Source organism: Ceratotherium simum, chromosome 11, assembly GCF_057802395.1.
Source record: "Ceratotherium simum simum isolate JZ-2026a chromosome 11, ASM5780239v1, whole genome shotgun sequence".
NCBI lineage: Eukaryota > Metazoa > Chordata > Mammalia > Perissodactyla > Rhinocerotidae > Ceratotherium > Ceratotherium simum.
In genome coordinates this window covers 68,116,559-68,135,896 of record NC_141910.1, presented here as the reverse complement: position 1 = coordinate 68,135,896, position 19,338 = coordinate 68,116,559, and the positions used below count along the sequence as shown (strand labels likewise).

The 19,338-nt window shown below is 48.7% G+C and overlaps 1 protein-coding gene across 2 annotated transcripts; it reads left to right on the top strand.

Moving 5' to 3' along the window:
- Window positions 1–6,716: 6,716 nt before the first annotated feature.
- Window positions 6,717–18,444, top strand: KLF11 (KLF transcription factor 11). 2 transcript variants are annotated; one of them, XM_087437167.1, is made up of 4 exons: window positions 6,717–6,886; window positions 9,004–9,273; window positions 10,520–11,496; window positions 15,531–15,589. In XM_087437167.1, exons 1-3 carry the CDS (start codon window positions 6,845–6,847, stop codon window positions 11,489–11,491), a joined length of 1,284 nt encoding a protein of 427 aa, XP_087293293.1. In that variant the 5' UTR covers window positions 6,717–6,844; the 3' UTR covers window positions 11,492–11,496; window positions 15,531–15,589. The 2 variants fall into 2 exon arrangements, with proteins under 2 accessions (XP_087293293.1, XP_087293292.1); XM_087437166.1 differs by having other exon boundaries at window positions 6,719–6,886; window positions 10,520–11,480; window positions 15,531–18,444.
- Window positions 18,445–19,338: the final 894 nt, after the last annotated feature.

Genomic DNA, 19,338 nt, shown 5'->3' with positions numbered 1-19,338 from the left:
GGTTGGTCTTATTCCTCCATGGTCTCACAGCACTGAGCACACAGTAGGGCTCTCCTTTCCCGCAGCACAGGTTGTCCTGCCCAGGGTTCCTGCCAAGTACCGGTCCCCTTGGAGAAGCCTTCAGGAGCCCACTACACCCACAGTCCCATGCTGGGGCTTTCCTTTGGCAGAAGCTGCAGGTTGGGGGCCATGTGGCCCCTCTAGCCCAAGCCTGGGGGCCTGACCCATAAACATAACCTGGTTCTCCCTCTTAGAAGGTTTGAAGACACAACACACAGAAAGGTTGTGCCCCAGCATGGAGACACAGAGAGACAAGGCAAAGCACAACAGCCAAGAGGCAGCCGCAGCTGCCAAGCAAAAGTTGTGTGTGTGTGTGCATATTTGGAGGGGAGGGTGTAATGAGCAACAGCAGAAATAAAGCAGCACCTGCTTCCTCACCCCTTCCCTGGGAGGGACAGAGAGCTGACCATTGCCTTGGTGTCTGCTGGGAGCTGCCACAGCCCCCCACTGCCCCAGGCCCTTACAGTGACTCATATGTGCTGGTAGCCTCTGTTGGGGGAAAGAAGCACTGGACTCAAGTCGGAGAGATGGATCCTGCTCCACCAGCACCAGCCAGTGATGATGGGCAGGCTATTGCACCTCTCTATTCCTCAGTTTCTTCATCTGCAAAATGGGGCTGAAAACTGGAGGATAAAAAGAGATGAAGAGCTAGCACCTTACACAATTCTTGGCCCTCATTTGGTATTTGATAAGTGAATGTTGAGCTGAACCTCCTTTGTAACTCAAACATATCAGACAAGACATCATTATTTCTCTCCTGAGCTCCATGTGGGCTCCCTAGGCCTCAATGTCCCCATCTGTAAAATGAATGGGTTGCTCTGGATGATATGTGCCATGACTACCCCTCTGAGCCCCTCTGCTCCCCCATCGCCAGTGCCCCCAGGGGAAGGAGACAGGAGCCCTGGGGTATTAGGAGTGATGGATGCCCAGGTTGGTGGGTTGGTGGATGCCAGTTTGGTGGATCAATCACTGAACAGCTAGGGGATTGTTGTGTTGGTGATTCATTAACCCATTCCCTTAGTCAATCATTTATTAGGTCATTTAGTCAAGCAGAGCACTGGTCAAGCAGCTAATCAGTTCACAGCATATTCTGGTCCTTGCGTGGCTTCCAGGCCAGTGAGCTCAATCCAGGGAGAAAGAGAAAGGCACGAAGGATGGGCTGGACCAGGCCTCATGGGCAGCCAGCTCTCCCCTCCCAAGTCAGCTCTCCCTGCCCAGCCTGGCAGACAGGTGGGAGGGGGAGCACAGCCTCCAATCTCACTTTATTCCTCTTGGCTCCACAGCTGGGCTCTGGCCAAAGGCTGAAATATTCAGGAGCTGGCAAGGCCTGGGCCAGCCAGTCTGCAACCCAGGGAGGGGACACTGAGGGTCAGGAAGAGGAAGAAGTCTGCCTGCTGTGGGTCCTCGCCCTTAGCAGCTGCCAGGTCGGGGCAGAGTGGAGTCAGCCCCAACCGTCTGTTTCTGACTAGGCCTTGAAATCAGCTCCCCCAAGTTCAACATGGAAAGGAGACCAGCCTTTGTAGAGCCACAGTTATCAGAGATGGAATGGAGCTCCGAAAACATCTAGTCCAGAGATCCCCAGATTTGGGCATTTCACTGACCACAAAATTTCAGAACAAATTTGAGGCTGCCATAGGGTTGCTAATGTTTTGTTTCCACAAGTTAGGGCATTATGTACCATCTGCTATCACCATTTCTTCCTAAAAGACAGGACATCATAATAACAAAAAATCAGGATATAATCTCTGAATAAATGATAGTCCTTAAGTTGTACTTAACTATATGAAAAAAAAATGCATTCTTTGCCTTATTTTTCTCATTCAAAGCAAAACCATGAAAACTAACTTGATCATAGTTCAGGACTGATTAGAATCACAGAGCTTAACCAACCCCATTTTGCAGGTCAGAAAATTGAGGCTCAAAGATGACAAAGAGACCTGCCCCAGGTGACCCAGCACCTCAATACCAGGAGCTAGGACAAGAACCTAATTCCCTGTCCAGGGTCACTCCAACATTCTGACTGGGTCCTCAGTGCGGCCAGCAATCACTGTTGCCCTCCCCGGCCAAGTCCTTAACACATTTCCCTCTGAGCCTGTTCCAAACCTTTCTCATCTCACCAGGGCCCCCTCTCCAGCAGATGGCTTGTCCCCTCACGTCACTGAGAAGGTGGATCATACATGAGCACCCAGGCCTTCTCTCCTCTCCCTCTCAGAACCTTCCCGGAACTCTGCCGTCTTATTTTCCTTCCTCCATTCTCCGATGAAGCAGGTCCTTCCTCCGGCCAGGGTTGGCTCCCCTGCTGCATGCACCCCATCCTTCCCCAACACACACTTCCCCAACCTCATTCCACCATCAGCCCCTCCTCCTCTCTCTTGTATCCTTCATTTTTCTCCACTGACCTCTTCCCTTCGGCATATAGACATGCTCAAGTTTCTGTACTGTCATTTAAAATTCCTTTCGAAGTTCACAAAGAAATCAAGATGGCTTTTAAATATACAAAAAACTCTCAAGTAAACTCCATCAAAGAAATACAAAATAGTACTATGAGTTCTCATTTTTTCCACTTAGCTTGGTAAAGGTCAGAAAATTCAAGAAGGCCCAGCATTAGTGAAGAAAGAGGGAACTGGCTTTGCAGTCCATTGTTGGCAGAGTACATGGGCACAAAAGCATATTTGGAGGGCAATTTGACAATCTTTCTAAATTACAAATGCACATACTCATGCATCAGAACTTTCATAGAAGCTTTATTCCTAACAGCCCCAGATTGGAAACAATCCTGATGTTCATCAACAGAAGAATGGGCCAATACATTGTTGAGTATTCTACAGCAATGGGAATAAATGAACTCCAACTACATGCAAGTACATGCCAGACCCACAAGAGAACATACTGGGTGATTCTCTTTGTGTATTCTACAGCAATGCGAATAAATGAACTCCAACTACATGCAATTACATGCCAGACCCAAAGGAGAACATACTGGGTGCTTCTCTTTGTACAAGTTTCAATACTTGCAAAAGTATCCCAAGGTGTTAGAAGTCCTGATAAGGATTATCCTGGGTGGGGGTCAGGGAGGAGGCTTCTGGGATTACGCTAATATGCTGTTTCTTGATTTGGGTGCTGGTGACACAAGTGTGCTTGCCTTGTGAAAATTCACTGAGTTGTATACATAAGTTTTTTCATTTTCCTTTATCTCAGAAGTGATCTGTAGCTATCCTTGTATGTGGACAAACGGTGCATGGACATGATGTCCTGCAAACTGGAAACAACTTAACACCCCTGGTGACTTAAGAAGGAGTGGTGAGAGAAATTATGACACTAGATCTATGTAATGGAATATTCTTTAACCATTACAAAACATGAGATTGATTTTGTGTACTGATATGTAATAGCCACCAAGACATGTGAAGTCAGCAAGCGAGGTTCAGAAGGATAGAACACTATCCTGTGTGTCACAGTACGTTTGCATAAGCACAGACTCTCTGGACAGGCACGGGAGAAAGTGGTAGCAGTCTGGCCAGTGGCATCATGCTCTACTTTATATGGGAGTTATCTGTGTCCACATCCAGTCTGCCTGCAAGTCCCAGCTCTGCACGAATGTCTGTGGGGCCTGGTTGCCAATGAGGGCGTTAGTGATGTCTCTGAGTGAATGACTTGTAACCGTCTTTAGTTTACAAACATGTCAATATTCCTCTGACTAGAGGCAGTGGGGTGTGTGTGTGTGTGTGTGTGTGTGTGTCTGTGTGTGTGTGTGTCTGTGTGTGTCTGAAGAAAGGCTTCATGGAGAAGCTGGTATCTGGGTAAGGGAGGGGAGAAGGGAGGAAGGACCAGCATGAGCCAAGACCTGTCTGTCTGTCTGGAACACGGCCTAGACGTGGGAAGAATAAAGCCTTCTGTCTGAAGAGCCCTGGGCCTGCCTGCTGCCCAAGTTTCCAGGCCTTCCTCCTGCGTAGGGAACAGAAACAGAGCCTGAGGTGACAGACACTCGCACTCTAGACTCCTGGAAAGCTGCTGCCATCTCCTATTCTACAGGAATGAGACATGGCCGGCCACATGACTTGGCCACACTGGCAGAGTTGGGATTTAGATCCAGGTCTGGTTCCAAAGCCCTGCACTTCACATTCTGCTGAGACATCCTGCTGTTCTAGAGTCGGGAAGGGCTCCACTGAGGAGTCACACTGCAGTCCTACAGAGTAAAAGTGGAGAAGGGGTGGGGTGTTCCACGTAGAAGGAACACCATGTGCAAAGGGTTCTGTATGAGGGCAGTGGGGGCAGGACAGCAGGAGGGAAAAGGATTTGGGGAACTAGTTGCAAATGATGCAGGAAGAGTGGCTGGGGCCTCGTTATGCAGAATCATGGATTCCACGCAAGCAGCAAGGTTCAGTCGCGTAGCTGTTCAGATTCCAATTGAGGGTTCGACTATGGATTTGGTACCATCTCTACTTCCGCAAGATTATTCTGGCAGTGAGATGAGGGGCAGATTGTAGGTAGTGAGGCTGGAGGTAGAGAGTCCCACTGGGAGGCTGCAGCAATAACTCAGGTGAGAGAGGATGGAGGCCTGGACCAGGGCAGGAGTGGGTGATGGAGAGAAGTTAGTAGTCTGAGAGATATTTAGGAAGAAGGGCATGAAGTAATTGGCAGAAGGAAGTAAGTGCAGGAAACGGAAGGGTCAAAGATGACTCAGATTTCTGGGTGAAGGAATAGGTTATCTGGTGGTGCCCTTCACCAAGGTGAGAAATCCAAATGTGGACAGAATATGAATTCAGTTTCAAGGACACTGAATTAGAGGTTTCTGCAGCATTTTCTACAACAGTCCCCCCACAAAAGCTGTGCTGCTAAAAATGGTCTGACGTTTGTTCTTCCAAACATTTACAATGTCCATTATTTATAAATGTGTATTTGGGGAGTTAAGAACAAACTAGCTGGGGCCGGCCTGTGGCTTAGCGGTTAAGTGCGTGCACTCCGCTGTTGGCGGCCCGGGTTCAGATCCCAGGCGCACGCTGACGTACAGCTTCTCCGGCCACGCTGAGGCCGCGTCCCACATACAGCAACTAGAAGGATGTGCAGCTATGACATACAACTATCTACTGGGGCTTTGGGGGAAAAAATAAATAAATAAAATTAAAGAAAAAAGAACAAACTTTTACCAAAAGTGGAAATAAATGCAATTATTACAAAAATTAACAACAACAAGAAAAAACACTGCACTGTCCAAGTGAGGGGTGGGCAGTAAGTGCTTGCCTTCATTCACTCATTCAACTAACAGTTACCGTGTGCCTGCGGTGAACGAGGCACTGGAGGTTCGCACTTAATTTGAAAGCTCCCTGACCCTGAGAAGGTTCCTTCTTGTGGGGAGATATTAACAAATAACTAAAGAAACAGAAAAGTTACAGGTCATGAAAGGCGCTGTGGAGGACCTGAAGAAGAAATGGAGAGAAGCTGGAAGTCGGTCAGGGTACTCAACCCTTCTGCCCAACCAGAGCAGCCCTGTGAGGAACAAGCGGTGTCCAGAGCCCTGGGCCTCAGCTGTTTCTTTCTCAGTATGAGGAGGAGGTCCTGCGTGCTTTTGTGGCCTGTTCCTTGGGCCCAGGGCTTCCCTTGCTCAGAGCGCAGTCCCCACGGTGCAGGGATCCACTACTTTCACCTGCCGTGAGCTTTCAGGGCCAGCATTCCTCACTGCAATCTCTGCACCTTGCACTGAGTCATCCAACATCAGAATGTGAGCCCTGTGGGTGGATGAAGGGTTGTCCCATGCCGCGATGCAGGCTGTGGGGGTACAAATAAACACATCCTGGTCCCTGATCTTCAAGAACTTAGAGCTGCAGAAGTGGATAAACCACACTCAGAGAAGCAGGAAAGTACAGAGGAAAAAAAAAAAGGTGCCATGGGCATCTCTCTCATTCAGGCCTGAGGATTTCTCAGAGGTGGTGACGCTTACACTGGGTCTGGGAAGAATGCGCGGGATTCACCAGGCACCTTTCAGGTGATCACCCCTCGTGGCTCCCCTGCCTGAGGAGGGATGTCAGAGGCAGACGCAGGCCTAGAAGCTCGGGCTCTGGGTAGCTGCAGGAAGGAGCGGATGCAGGAACGACCCCTGGAGCCGGCCAGCTTTTAAAACTCTTCCTGGTCAGGGATGCACTCCCAAGAGCCGATGGTAGATTAATGAAAACTAAGAACAAGCAAGAAAAACCCGGGTTGAGGCTTCCAGGTAGATCCGCTCTGCTGGCCCGCGCTCCGGCAAGCTGTGTCAGGCGGCCCCTTTAAGTGCGGTCTCCCTCTCTAGCCATCCCCGGACTTCCCTGGACACCGCTGCGACTCTCCCGCCGCCGCCGCCCCCACCGCCCCCACCGCGCCGCCGGGACCTTTCCCCTACTTTCCAGGCCGCAGGCCCCGCCCCTTCGTCCCGACCAAAACACGTGCCGCATCCCGCCCTGCCCGATCACGCCGCGGCCAGGCTCCGATCACGCGGCTCCCCGCGGCGCCCATTGGCCGGCCGCGCACGGGCCGGCCGCCGATTGGCTAGCGGGCGTCCGGCCCCGCCCCGGCGGGGCGCGGTGTATTTTGGTTTGCCTCCGCGCCCCGCCCGCGCGGCCGCACCCTCCGCGGCCGCCCCGCCCCTCCCGCGCCGCGAGGGCCGCGCCGGGGCAGAGCCGCGCGGGCGGGCGGAGGCGCGCGCCGGCCGGAGGAGCTCCGGGTCACCGCCGCCCGCCGCGCACGTGCGGCCGCTGCCGTGCGCCGGGGTCACGCCCTGCGGGTGCTTTGTTGCCTCCAGGCCGCCGGCACCATGCACACGCCGGGCTCCGCGGGCCTGGGCGACGCGCGCGCGGTGAGTGGCCGTCCATCTTAGCGTGCGGCGAGGCGGGGGCGCGCCGCCTGTGCGGGGCTGGGGCGCGGAGGAGGGTGGGGGCGCGCAGGGCTTCGCCGCGGCCGCACCGTTAGGGGCCCGGGGGGCTCCGGAGCCGGGAGGGGCGGCGGCCGCGCCGAGCGGGGCGGGGAGGGGGCGTGTGCCCCGCGCCGCCTTAGGCGCAGCTTTGTCTTGCGCTCCCGCAGCGGCCCCGCCCCGCCGGCTGAAGGCGTGGGGCTATTTCCAGCCATGACGTCACCAGGCCCTGAGAGGCGGCGGCCGTTGGGCGGGGCGCGGCTGGCGGGAACGGGGCACGCTGGCGGCGGAGGCGGGGCAAGGGCTGTGGGAACGCGGCACTGGGGGCTGTGGAAGGGGCGGGGGGCGGGGCTGTGGAAGGGCGGGGGCGGGGCAAGAACTGGCGGGAAGGCGGTGCGTCGGGGGCGGGCCAAAAGCTGGCGGGAAGGTGGCACGTGGGGATGGGCCAAAAGCTGGGGGGAAGGCGGCGCGTGGGGTGGGCCAAAAGCTGGCGGGAAGGCGGCACGTGGGGGGTGGGCCAAAAGCTGGCGGGAAGGAGGTGCGTGGGGGGCGGGCCAAAGGCTGGCGGGAAGGCGGCACGTGGGGGGTGGGCCAAAAGCTGGTGGGAAGCGGGGGGCCGAGGGCCGGCAAAAGCTGGCGGGAAGGCGGCAGGCAGGGTGGCCCTGCAAAAGCTGGTGAGAAGGTGGCGCGTGGGGGCTGTGCAAGGCGCGCTTGGCCTCAGGCCCGGGAGGCCTCCACTGGGGGCTTGAGGACCACGGGGAGTTCACTAGACTTGGGACTTAGTCGTCGTCAAAAGACAGGTCTGGGAGCGCTGCACTGCTCTGGTCTCTCCCTACCTGTAGGGGCCAGGCAGGTGGCAGCCCACACTTCTGTGACTTAACAGTTCACTCCGAGGACCAGGCTGCCGACGGAAGCGGGGCCCAAAGTGGCATATGTAAAGGCAGCCTCATCACCTGTGTGCTCTGGGGGGAACCTGGGCGGGACAGAAGGGTTTGATGCTTAGGCAAACTGAGTGGAAATGTATATCGTCATAGATTTGAAGTTCCTTTGGGAAGAGATCAGTTAATTCCAGGCGCTTCCTCCCCCCCTTAAAAAGAGGTGTGATACACTGGAAGGACATCCCTCTCCTGGGTTGTGGTAGATCTTAAAAATTCTTTCTCTAGGGGCCAGCCCGATGGTGTAGTGGTTAAGTTCTCGCTCTCTGCTTTGGCGGCCCAGGGTTTGCCAGTTTGGATCCCAGCTGTGGATGTGTGCACTACTTATCAAGCCATGGTGTGGCAGGCATTCCACATGTAAAATGGAGGAAGATGGGTACAGATGTTAGCTCAGGGCCAATCTTCCTCAGGAAAAAGAGGAGGATTAGTAATGGATGTTAGCTCACGGCTAATCTTCCTCACCAAAAAAAAAAATTCTTTCTCTTACCCTCTACTGGTGTGTGGCATTAAGGAGTGCCTTAGCGGTTCTGAGTCAGAGGAACAAGGCTAACCCAGGGTGGGCTCTGCCTTCATGGTGCCCATGGAGTTCAGCCACCAGAAAGTTCTGCTTGTGGTCATGTGCCGACTTGAGAGGACTTTGGAGAATGCTCCCGAGAGGTGCCAGAAATGCACCTGTAGGGATGCTCTTCTGGTGGCTTTGCCAACTCAGAAGAGCCGTGCTCTCATCTCAACCAACTGGGAGACTTAGACAGTTCCTCCTCCCTGTGTGACGTTGCACACTAGTGGATTTGGCTTACATCTCTGGAATTCGAGTCTTATTAATCATTTACGGAAGAAAAACATGAACTTAATAACCTTTTTTAAGAATCAGGGTTTTCTGTGGAAACTGCTTGCCAGCCAAGTCCAGTCATCTTTCTTTCCTCTTCAGAATGTTGGCTTAAAAGCAAAATTGTCGTGAATGTCCTGTTGACATCTTTTCCTAGACACCAGAGCTTATTGTGTGTGGAGTATCGTGTGTGTTTGTTACAGGCATCAGGCAAACTTCTGGTGTGCATATGCATGTGCCCATTGGGGTTACTCTCTGTGTTTTCCCTGGACTGAGAGGCCATTATGTTGTGTCACCTTTAGGTTGACATCATGGACATATGTGAGTCAATCCTGGAGAGGAAGCGGCATGACAGCGAGAGGTCTACATGCAGCATCTTGGAGCAGAACGACATTGAAGCTGTCGAGGCTCTGGTTTGCATGAGCTCCTGGGGTCAAAGATCCCAGAAAGGTGACCTATTAAAGATAAGGCCCCTCACACCTGTCTCTGACTCTGGGGATGTCACCACCACTGTGCATGTGGACGCAGCTGCATCTGAGCTACCAAAGGACTTCCATTCTTTATCAACCCTGGTAAGAGGTGGGGGAGAGGAGTGTTTTTGTGCAGCGACCCGAGTACCTTAAATAACTGTGCTTCAGAACTCGTGGGTAGATTCACTGGGATGCTGGCAAGTGAGTTCATATGCTGCCCTTGTGTGGGTCCTGAGGGTGAAAACTTCTTTTATCTCTTGAAAATATGTTCTTTCCTTTGCTATGTCATAGCTTGCAGCCACAGGGTTAAAATGTCCATAGGCTGAAACCTACAGATTGATGTGAGAAAGTAAAATGTACTCATTTCCCTGGGGAATTGCAGGGTGGGGGCTTAGGTTCCCCCAGATGACCCAGTCCAGGATCAGAATATGTGGGTGGCAGCTAGAGAAAGCCTGCGCTTTGGCACCGGACAGCCTTAGTTAGCTGGGTTGAAACACTGGCCTCTCTGCCTCTGTGTGGCAGCCAGCTGCTTCTGTGAGTTGGGTGCAGTCAAACACTGTTTTTTGTTTTTGTTTTCTTAACTTGCTACGGCTTTGAAATTGCTGGGAGAAATTCAGAGTGTTGCTAACAGAAGTGAAAATTATAATCTAATTGTCCTGGGCCGGAAGCTTGTGCTGGAAGGAGAGTGTGGAAAGCCCACTTGGAGAGGAATGAAGAGGGACTTGTTGGCAGTAGAGAGGATTGTACAAGTAGTGGGCCTGGCTGCCAGGAGCACCTCTCAGAGTTACTTGGCATTGGGCTCTTCCACAGGGCGGCTGAAAATAAGTGGGAATTGTTAGGGAGCGGTACAAAGAGAGGCTGGTTTAGGTGGCACCACTCGTTAGAACTTGGCCTTTTAGGGGTCGTTCCAATAGGTTTCACCTTGCATCCAGTAGGCACTGGATAAGTGTGTGTTAAATGATTACCACTGGGATTTTTTAAAAAATTTTGAGAATCTAAAATTATTAGGAAAAGCTCTCATTTTGAGTATAAATTTGTTTTCTTGTTTGTAGTCCTAATGCTTAAATTGCTCATTTCAGTAGCTGTGCAAGCCCAAGAGTGGCACTGACATTCTTACAACCAAGCAAATGGATGGGGTTGGGAGAGGTCAGGAAAGGAGAAGACTAGAAAGTAAAGTACCTTGTGCAGACTTGAAGTCTCCCGGGTGCTGTTGTGAGCAGGCTTACACCAGTCTTTTCTACATACTTCTTTTTAAAGGCATTGGGGGCAACATGATCAAAGTAAGTTCCTTTTAAAATTTAACCAAAACAACCTTTTCACACTGTACTTTCTTTTTTTTTTCCTCAAGTGCATGACTCCTCCTCAGAGCCCTGATCTTGTGGAGCAATCGATGGGGACACTTGTTCCTTCCCAAGTAATTGATTCCAAAGCACGCATGGTCATGGCCATCCCCCCAGCCTCTGCTGGGGCAGCCAAAGTGCTGAGCAGGAAGGCAGAGAGGGGCCTACCTGGTTTGAAGCCAGAGCTGCTGGAGCCAGCCCCCAGCCCCCCTTGCAGGGCCATGGTGATGAGTGTCATCCGCCACACTGGGGGGAGTCGTCCTGCCCGCATTCCTGCCACCCAGACTCAAGAATGCCAACTTTCAGACAACAGACAGGGAGAAGCACAATTTCTGGGACATACTGAAGCTTTGCAGGACACACACCTCAAAGACAGTTTACTCAACATTAACTCAGAGTCCTGTCAGCCTTGCTCGCATGAGTCTAGTGGCCTGATCCCCACTGACAAAGGCCAGCAGGCAGGGTGGCCCATTGCAGTTCAAACTTGCTCACCAAAGAATTATGAAAATGACTTGCCAAGGAAAGCCACCCCTCTGATTTCTGTCCCCATCCCCAGTCCCCCTGTCCTTTACCACATGATCCCTCTGACTGGACAAAGTGGCATGTTATCAGCTTTTTTGAAGCCACCTTCCCAAGCATCTGCAGAAACTGTCAAACCCATCCTACCCCATGCTGCTCCAGTGCCCCAGCCTGTGTTCATGGGACCGTCTGTGCCTCAGGGAACTGTGATGCTGGTTCTGCCCCAGGGGGCTCTTCCTCAACCTGCCACCTGTTCATCGAGTGTAATGACTGTTGGGAATACCAAGTTATTGCCCCTTGCCCCTGCTCCGCTGTTCATTGCCTCCAGTCAAAACTGTGCCCCTCAGGTAGATTTTTCCCGAAGGAGGAACTATGTTTGCAACTTCCCAGGCTGCCGGAAAACCTACTTCAAAAGTTCCCACCTCAAGGCTCATCTTCGTACTCACACAGGTGAGTACTGAGGCAGGTAGGCATGGGGAATGGCAAATCCTCTGGTTAGGAAATGCACTTGAGCTTTCGTTGAGTGGGAGGGAAGTGTGAGAACCACTGGAGAAGGTGGAAATGTGGCCATTTTTCTTTGGTTCTGAAAAGCCTTCATACTCTAGTAGGGATTAGGGTTAATGTTAGTACAACCATCAGTGGTTTTTGTAGAACATGACATCTGCTCACCCCAGTAAATAAAGTGTGGTATAGTTCTATTATTGTGATCCTTTTTTTTTTTTTTTTAATAATTTTATTTATTTATTTATTTTTCCCCCAAAGCCCCAGTACATAGTTGTATGTCATAGCTGCACATCCTTCTGGTTGCTGTATGTGGGACGTGGCCTCAGCATGGCCGGAGAAGTGGTGCGTCGGTGCATGCCCGGGATCCGAACCCCAGGCTGCCAGCAGCGGAGCGCACGCACTTAACCGCTAAGCCACGGGGCCGGCCCCCTTTTTTTTTTTTTTAAAGATTTTGTTTATTTATTTATTTTCCCCCCAAAGCCCCAGTAGATAGTTGTATGTCATAGCTGTACATCCTTCTAGTTGCTGTATGTGGGACGCGGCCTCAGCATGGCCGGAGAAGCAGTGTGTCGGTGCGCGCCCAGGATCTGAACCCGGGCCGCCAGCAGCGGAGCGCACGCACTCAACCGCCAAGCCACGGGGCCAGCCCTATTGTGATCCTTTGATAGGCTTTTAGGATGATGCCCATGTTGCCCCTTTCTCTTCACATTGCAGTAGACATTCTTTGTGTTTTAGAAAGTGCATTCACGTTCAATAAACATAAAGGTGACTTACTTAGATTTACTAGGGGGAAAGTATGGAAAAGTTTGAATTCTAGAATATTGGGACTTTAAAGGAATATAGTTTTCTTACTTTTGAGAGTATGTAGTTTTTGGGTTTTTTTTTTGCAGGGGAAGAGTCCCCCTAAGTTAACATCTGTGCCAATCTTCCTCCTTTTTTCTTCCTTTCACCCCCACAAAGCTCCAGTACATAGTTGTGTATAGTTGTAAGTCCTTCTGTGTGAGCCACCACCACAGCATGGCTACTGACAGGCGAGTGGTGTAGTTCCACGCCCGGTAACCAGACCTGGGCTGCAGAAGCAGAGCATGCCGAACTTTAACCCCTAGGCCATCAGGGCTACCTCAAGAATATATAGTTTTCAATTCAGAAGAAGTCACAGAACAAACTAACTATAATAACTTAGCGATCTCTTTACTGTCTCATCAGCTCTGTCTAATAGAATTTTCTGCAGTGATGGAAGTGTTCTCTGTTCATTAGAGTAGCCACTAGCCACATGCACTTGAAATGTGAACAGTGTGACTGAGGAACTAAATTTTACGTTTCCATTAAGTTTACGTTTACGTAGCCACATGGTGCTGGTGGCCACCATATTGTGTGCCAGAGGTCTGAGGGTTGCCTGGTAGAGCTGCTGCTTTATAGTTGATTAGGGCAGACTGTCTCAGGTGTGCTGTGGCACTCTTGTGCTTTGAGTTAGTGTTCTGTTTTATTTTGTTTTTAAGGGTCCTATGGTTAAATAGTCTGTTAAACTTGCCTTTCAGAGGTTCACACACATACATATATATAACCACGGTAACAGGTCACAGGTTCTGTAGTAAAGATGTGTTTCATAAACTCTCCTGATCATGGAACCCCTTCCACCAGAATGTCTGCTACTGGCCTGTGGGACAGCAGTGGATCGTGGAATACAGTGTAGGAAAAGCTAAATGCAAGGAGTTACTATTGTACTTTATTCCACAACGCATTTGAGGTGGAGTGGCTTCTAATTAGCACATTGAAGCTCTAATGGTGGCAAATCCTACTTGCCCGATGAAGCAGAGTCTGGAATTCAGGCATTAAAGGAGCTCTACTGTCCTCCACGCTACAGAGTGGGCTTTTTGCTGCGGGGATAAGGCCCCAAACATGGCCCGTGAAGAGCTTGTCTCTCTCTGCTTACCTTCTCTCTCCAGTTCCACGTTTCTACCCTTCACCCTCCGTCCTCTGCCTATCTCTACTTACTGAAAACCCTTTCAGGGGCTTCCCAAAGTCAGTTTTTAGAAGTGCTCCCTGATCTCTCCTTCCTTCTTTGACCCTAGTGGTTTATTGTGTTTCTCAGCACATTCTCTCTTTGATTTTTAGTTATTTATACACTTGTCTGATCTTACTGGATATAAACTCTTGGTGTCTGACACCAGAGCCTGACACCAGTAAGTGATGGCTGGTCTTCAGTGCTGCAGGGTGGCCATCATGGCCATATGAGAGCGAACAGGCGCCACCGAGAGGCTTGTTGACTTGGTGAGCTCTTCTCTTCACTGAGACTACTGAGGTGAACTTCAGATCGTATCTAAACACAGATTCCAGATTTGAGGAGGCAATGGAATGAAGTTTTACTGTTTATTCAGTTAGCTTCCCTTGGTAGCAATGCAGTCATTTGTCGCTTAATGACGGTGATACGTTCTGAGAAATGTGTCATTAGATGATTTTGTCATTGTGTGAACATCATTGAGTATCCTTACACAAACCTAGATGGTATAGCCTACAACACACCTAGGCCATATGGTACTAATCTGAAGGGGCCACCGTCGCATATGCGGTCCATCATTGACCGAAATGTTGTTTATGCAGTACATCACTGTACTGACAGGATGGCATGAAATACGGTGATCAAAACAAGCTCTTTTCAGGTTTCCCAAAGTACTTCAATTTAAATTACCATAAAGGTTCTGAAGAATCAACTTTTTATGCCATTTTGTAAACACTAAATTGGAGTTTTCATAAGAAATAGAAACTTTGGGTAAGTTTACTTTAGATAAGATAGTTTTTCATGTATTTCTACCAACCTGAAAATTTTTTTAATTAGAACAAGGTGGAATCAGCAAAGGCTACATTTTTGATATGTTGAAAACAAGTAGGGCAGTTTATAAACCCCATGCCAAAGGATTGTTCATCTCTGTGCAGCACTTGGCCGTCCTGATAGGGTGCCAACAATGGTGGTGGTTTCCTGGGAGCAAGTAGGGCAACCTTATGCTTACAATATGGGAACTTTGAAATCCAGGAAGTTCAGGCCCTTTTTCTTAGAAGAGTTCATAAGACACATTGTGTTGCTTAATTTTCCTGTTAATTCAACTTTGAAAAACATCAAATATTTTGTTGATGTCTCTTCAACACTCATACATTCAAAACCATTTATTTGCCACCTGCCATGTGAAGTGCTGGGCTGGGAGCTAAGCTGTACAAAGATGGATGAGCTAGGCAAGTCAGAAACCCTTGGGAACGTAGGTCACATGACAGTGCATAACACTGTTGAACCATTCGGTTCACGAGGTTGCACAAGCATTGTGTGATTGTCACAACCTGGTCAAGATAAGGGCTTCGGGATGCAAGAAAGGGAGCACTCTTGCTGACTGAAAGGCCTAAGATGGCTCTGTGGAGAAGGGCTACACCGTTCCCTGCGAACAAGGGCTCCCTGGCTCACCTCTGTAACTCCAGGAAGACGCAGTAAGGGGCACCTGCCCAATGCTCTGAAACTTTGAATCAATGACAAAGACACTTGAAGCTTGTAACAAGAAGGTGGCTCTTAGAATTCTGACCCATTTGTAGCTAACGTCTTTGTCAGTGTAATAACAAATACAAAGATGGAATTAATGATTCTGAGAAGTTTTGTAGGTCCCAGGAGGGATGTTTTTAGATGTGCAGCTTCCTGAGAGGGAAGGAATTATTCCTTTCACGAATCTTCTCCCTACCCCAACCTAACAGTCAAAGATTTATTTTTATTTAAAAATGTCTTTCGAAAGATTAGATTGGTTTGACATCTTTGGGCCTTGAAATACTGCATCTTAGGTGTGGCAGGAAGAAATGCATTTTGGAGGATTTCTTCACTTCTGAAACTCGATACCAGAATAATAGGATATTACTTTCTTCTTAGATTTTGATGAACATTTAAAAACGACATTAATTAACCTGTCCAGTAAGGTACTGAGCATTTGCATTTTCTTTAATCTGTGTTTTTTCACCTCTTAGGAGAGAAGCCTTTCAACTGTAGCTGGGATGGCTGTGATAAGAAGTTTGCTCGTTCAGATGAACTCTCTCGCCACCGCAGAACTCACACCGGGGAGAAGAAGTTTGTGTGCCCAGTGTGTGATCGGCGTTTCATGCGCAGCGACCACCTGACGAAGCATGCCCGGCGCCACATGACCACCAAGAAGATCCCTGGCTGGCAGGCAGAGGTCGGCAAACTGAACAGAATTGCCTCAGCAGAGAAAGCTGGGAGCCCACTGGTGAGCATGCCAGCCTCTGCCTGAAAGGTTGGCCAGGGAATTGCCGATAGGAATTTTAAAAAGCCTTTTATTACGAATGGAACTGATGGTTTTTTCTCAAAAAAAAAATGTCTTGGGGGCTAGGGGAAAGTGGGGAGCTGGTTCTGGTGAAAGTATGTTAACTTTTCTCCTTTGGTTGGGACCCTGTTCAATATCTTTTGTAGTTGCAGAAGTTTTTTTAAGGAAGTGGAAGAAAATTTGGTAATCTAAATCACCAGCATTCAAACAAACATTTTGGCAATAAATTTTGAAAAATCTGGATTTTTACAACCTTTCTATTCATGTTTTGTAGAAATGAGACAGGGTACTAATTTTTATACCGTTTTTTATAAAAATGTGTTTATTGTTGGCTCAAATCACCAATTTGTAGATAGATGATTTTCCAATCTTCTTTTCAATGTTTAACCATGTTTTTTAATAACTCTACTTTTAGTAAACTTGGCACATTATTCAGCCAAAAAAATTGCAAGTTTATAATCAGGCCTTTTAGATCTAAGAATTTTTTAGAATCAGAACTGGTTGAATAGAGGCCTCTTAAGAAATGGGGAAAAAAACTTTGCAGTCAGCTTCTTCATAACATTTTCAGGGGAAATTCCAGGCAACCATTCCTTTAAGGCTGTAGCCCAAGGAATTAAAATTTCAGTTAAGTAGAACTAGTCACCTGTGTCTGTGGTGTGACTTGTAAAAGATGTACCCCAGAGGATAACTTAAAATACTCGATAGATACCTGGTGAGCAGGGAGCTGCTGTAGGATCTGAGTGTCTGTGCTCTGCTGAGAGCAAACCATTCAGTTTCCTGTTTGTACCTCAAACACCAAAAAAAGATAATGTAAGCATTCAAATCCAGCTGCTTTGTCAATTGTCAGTTGACTTCCTTTGCTGTGGCCTTATCCATAGTATTTTGTGGGTCAAGTAACTTCTCAGAGAAAAAGGAAATGTCCTTATTGGTTGGAGGAACTTTCTACCAAAGTATAGCTTAGCTGACGTGAAGTGTACATGCAGATGGTCCAGCTCCTATGTTCTGATTCCTTATTTATTAAGTATTAAGAACTACAGGAAATGCAAGTTATGCTGAATGGCAGTAATACCACCCAGCTGCCCTTTCATTCATTTTGTTTGAAGGAAATTGTTTTGATCACACAGAAAATTACTTGCAATGGGCTGTTTTGCCATCTGCCTAGAAAATAGACGGTGGGCACCACTTTGAAGCCATGTGAGCACAGGTCCTAGCTCTCCAGAGACTGTGCCCCCCGGCATCCAGGGACTGCTGAGACAGGTTTTGTTAGGCAGCTTGGGGAATCCAGGCAACAGAACGCATGTGAGGAACATACAGATGTTGCACTGCTTTGTGAGTCTGGGAATGGTTTTTATTGTGCTGTGTGTATTTGGGTTTTGTCTTTGCCTCTTGGTTATTGGCATTTACCTTTATTAAAATGATGGTAAGGTGAAATATTGAATAAATATAATTAGGTTTTGTGTTCAGGTCTTTTTAGTCTGATAACCCTTACTTGCTCATTCATTGTATGTTACTTGATACCCATTAAGTTGCCTTTTAGTATCAACTGCTAATTGACATACAGGTCTGTAAGTGCTGGCTGTGTGTTTAGGAGGCCTTCATATTTTTGGACACTTCCACAGTTGAGTATTCCTCCTGGTCATGAGACGTAACATGAGTTACAAGAAAACCATAATTAAATGTATATAACTCGTGTTTCCCCATCACCCAATCCTCTCTCTCTCCCACTCATATCTTAGATCAGCATAAACATTTCTGACTATGTGTATGCCGTAAATGGCATTAAATTTGGATTTCTTTTTTTGTGTGAGGAAGATTAGCCCTGAGCTAACATCTGCCAATCCTCCTCTTTTTACTGAGGAAGACTGGCCCTGGGCTAACATCCGTGACCGTCTTCCTCCACTTGATGTGGGACGCCCGCCGCCACAGCACGGCTTGACAAGCGGTGCGTCGGTGCGCTCCCGGGATCCGAACCTGCGAACCCTGGGTCACGAAAGCGGCGGAACGCGCAAACTTAACTGCTACGCCACTGGGCCAGCCCCCCTGGATTTTTTTTTTAATTATACATAATAATGTTAGTCCTACTAACGTACTGGTGGATAATACAAGGTCTTTGACTATTCAGTTGCTTGTCACATTGAATGTTATTTTCTGAGCCGTGTTGTTTCTAAAGAATAGATGTGTTAAAAATGGTTTGACCTACACTTCCATTTCCTGATTAGATTTAGAAATACCTTTTGTAAACAACTTTTTTTTGCCCTGTTTGCCGATTGAAAGATTGTAAGTTGGGAAACAGTTTCGTCTGAAAAATACTGGTCCTGAGAACCAGAACCCTTGTGGTGTGTTGTTTCAGCGTGGAGTCCCTCCGCTGGCGGCTCTGGGTGTAAGAGGCAGAGCGTGTCCGCCAGGTCCCCCGTGCACTTTATTGCCTGAGCAATTTTGCTTGATTTGTTTTTGACTTTGAGCCTTTTAAGTAGTTTCAATTATAGTTTAAAATGTTTCATAAATACGTTTTATGTAAGATTTTGACTTATTTAAATGAGTATGTGTGATGTAACTTTTTTCTTTGAATCATATAAAACTTTTTTGATTTGCAAACTGGACTTGTGTCCTGTGTCATTTAACTGCACTGTGATATACCCAGTGACTTTTTTTTTCAGAAAAGAATCTACAAAATTCATTGTTTTTGCCCGGCCTAACCCTCTTCTTTGTTTTCTGGGGTTCTGTTCTGCTTTTAGGGCACCTTTTAGACTCCTTGGAGGGTTCTTTCTGAAAGAAGTGTGTGAAGGGGCTGCTTCTGTGCTGGCCACTCTGACGTTGGGTCTGGTCCTGGCAGAATAGGACCGTGGGTGCTGGGTACCCCGTGTCCCTCATCCTTGTGATCTTCTTGTGCCATGAGGTGGAATGGGGAGAAGCCTCTTCCCTCCCTCCCTCCACTCCCAGCCCAGGCTTCAAAAGTATGTCATGGAGCCACAGTCTTCACTCCTGCTCTTGGAGTCCTGAGTCTCTTGAACCCACTCTGGCTGGGGCTTCATGTCCACACCCCACTAAAGGACCTGCTGTGGATATTCCCAGAGCCTCTCGTGGGTTCAGTTCTCAGTCTTCACCGTATTTTGTCTGTCAGCAGCATTGGACAGAGTCGGTCACTCCCCTGCAGGCCGCACTCTCCTGCTTTCCTCCTCCTATTCTGTCGGCTCCTTTGCTCACCCCCCTCCTCTCCCTGACCCCTTTCCTATGCCCCTTCATGATCCTGGTAATCTTTTCCAGCCTTGTGACTTAGATAAAAATAACATCTCTACCATAAAGATCCCTGAATGTATCTCTCTCCTTTGCACCTCTTGTCTGAGCTTCAAATTCCTGTATCCAGCTGTCTACTTGACATCTGTCCAGTCAGCATCTCAAACCTAAAATGACCAAGCTCCTCATCTTCTCTCTCACACTTGCTTTTCTCACAGTTGATCCCATTGTCTTTAAAAAGAGCAGTGAGTCCATTCTTC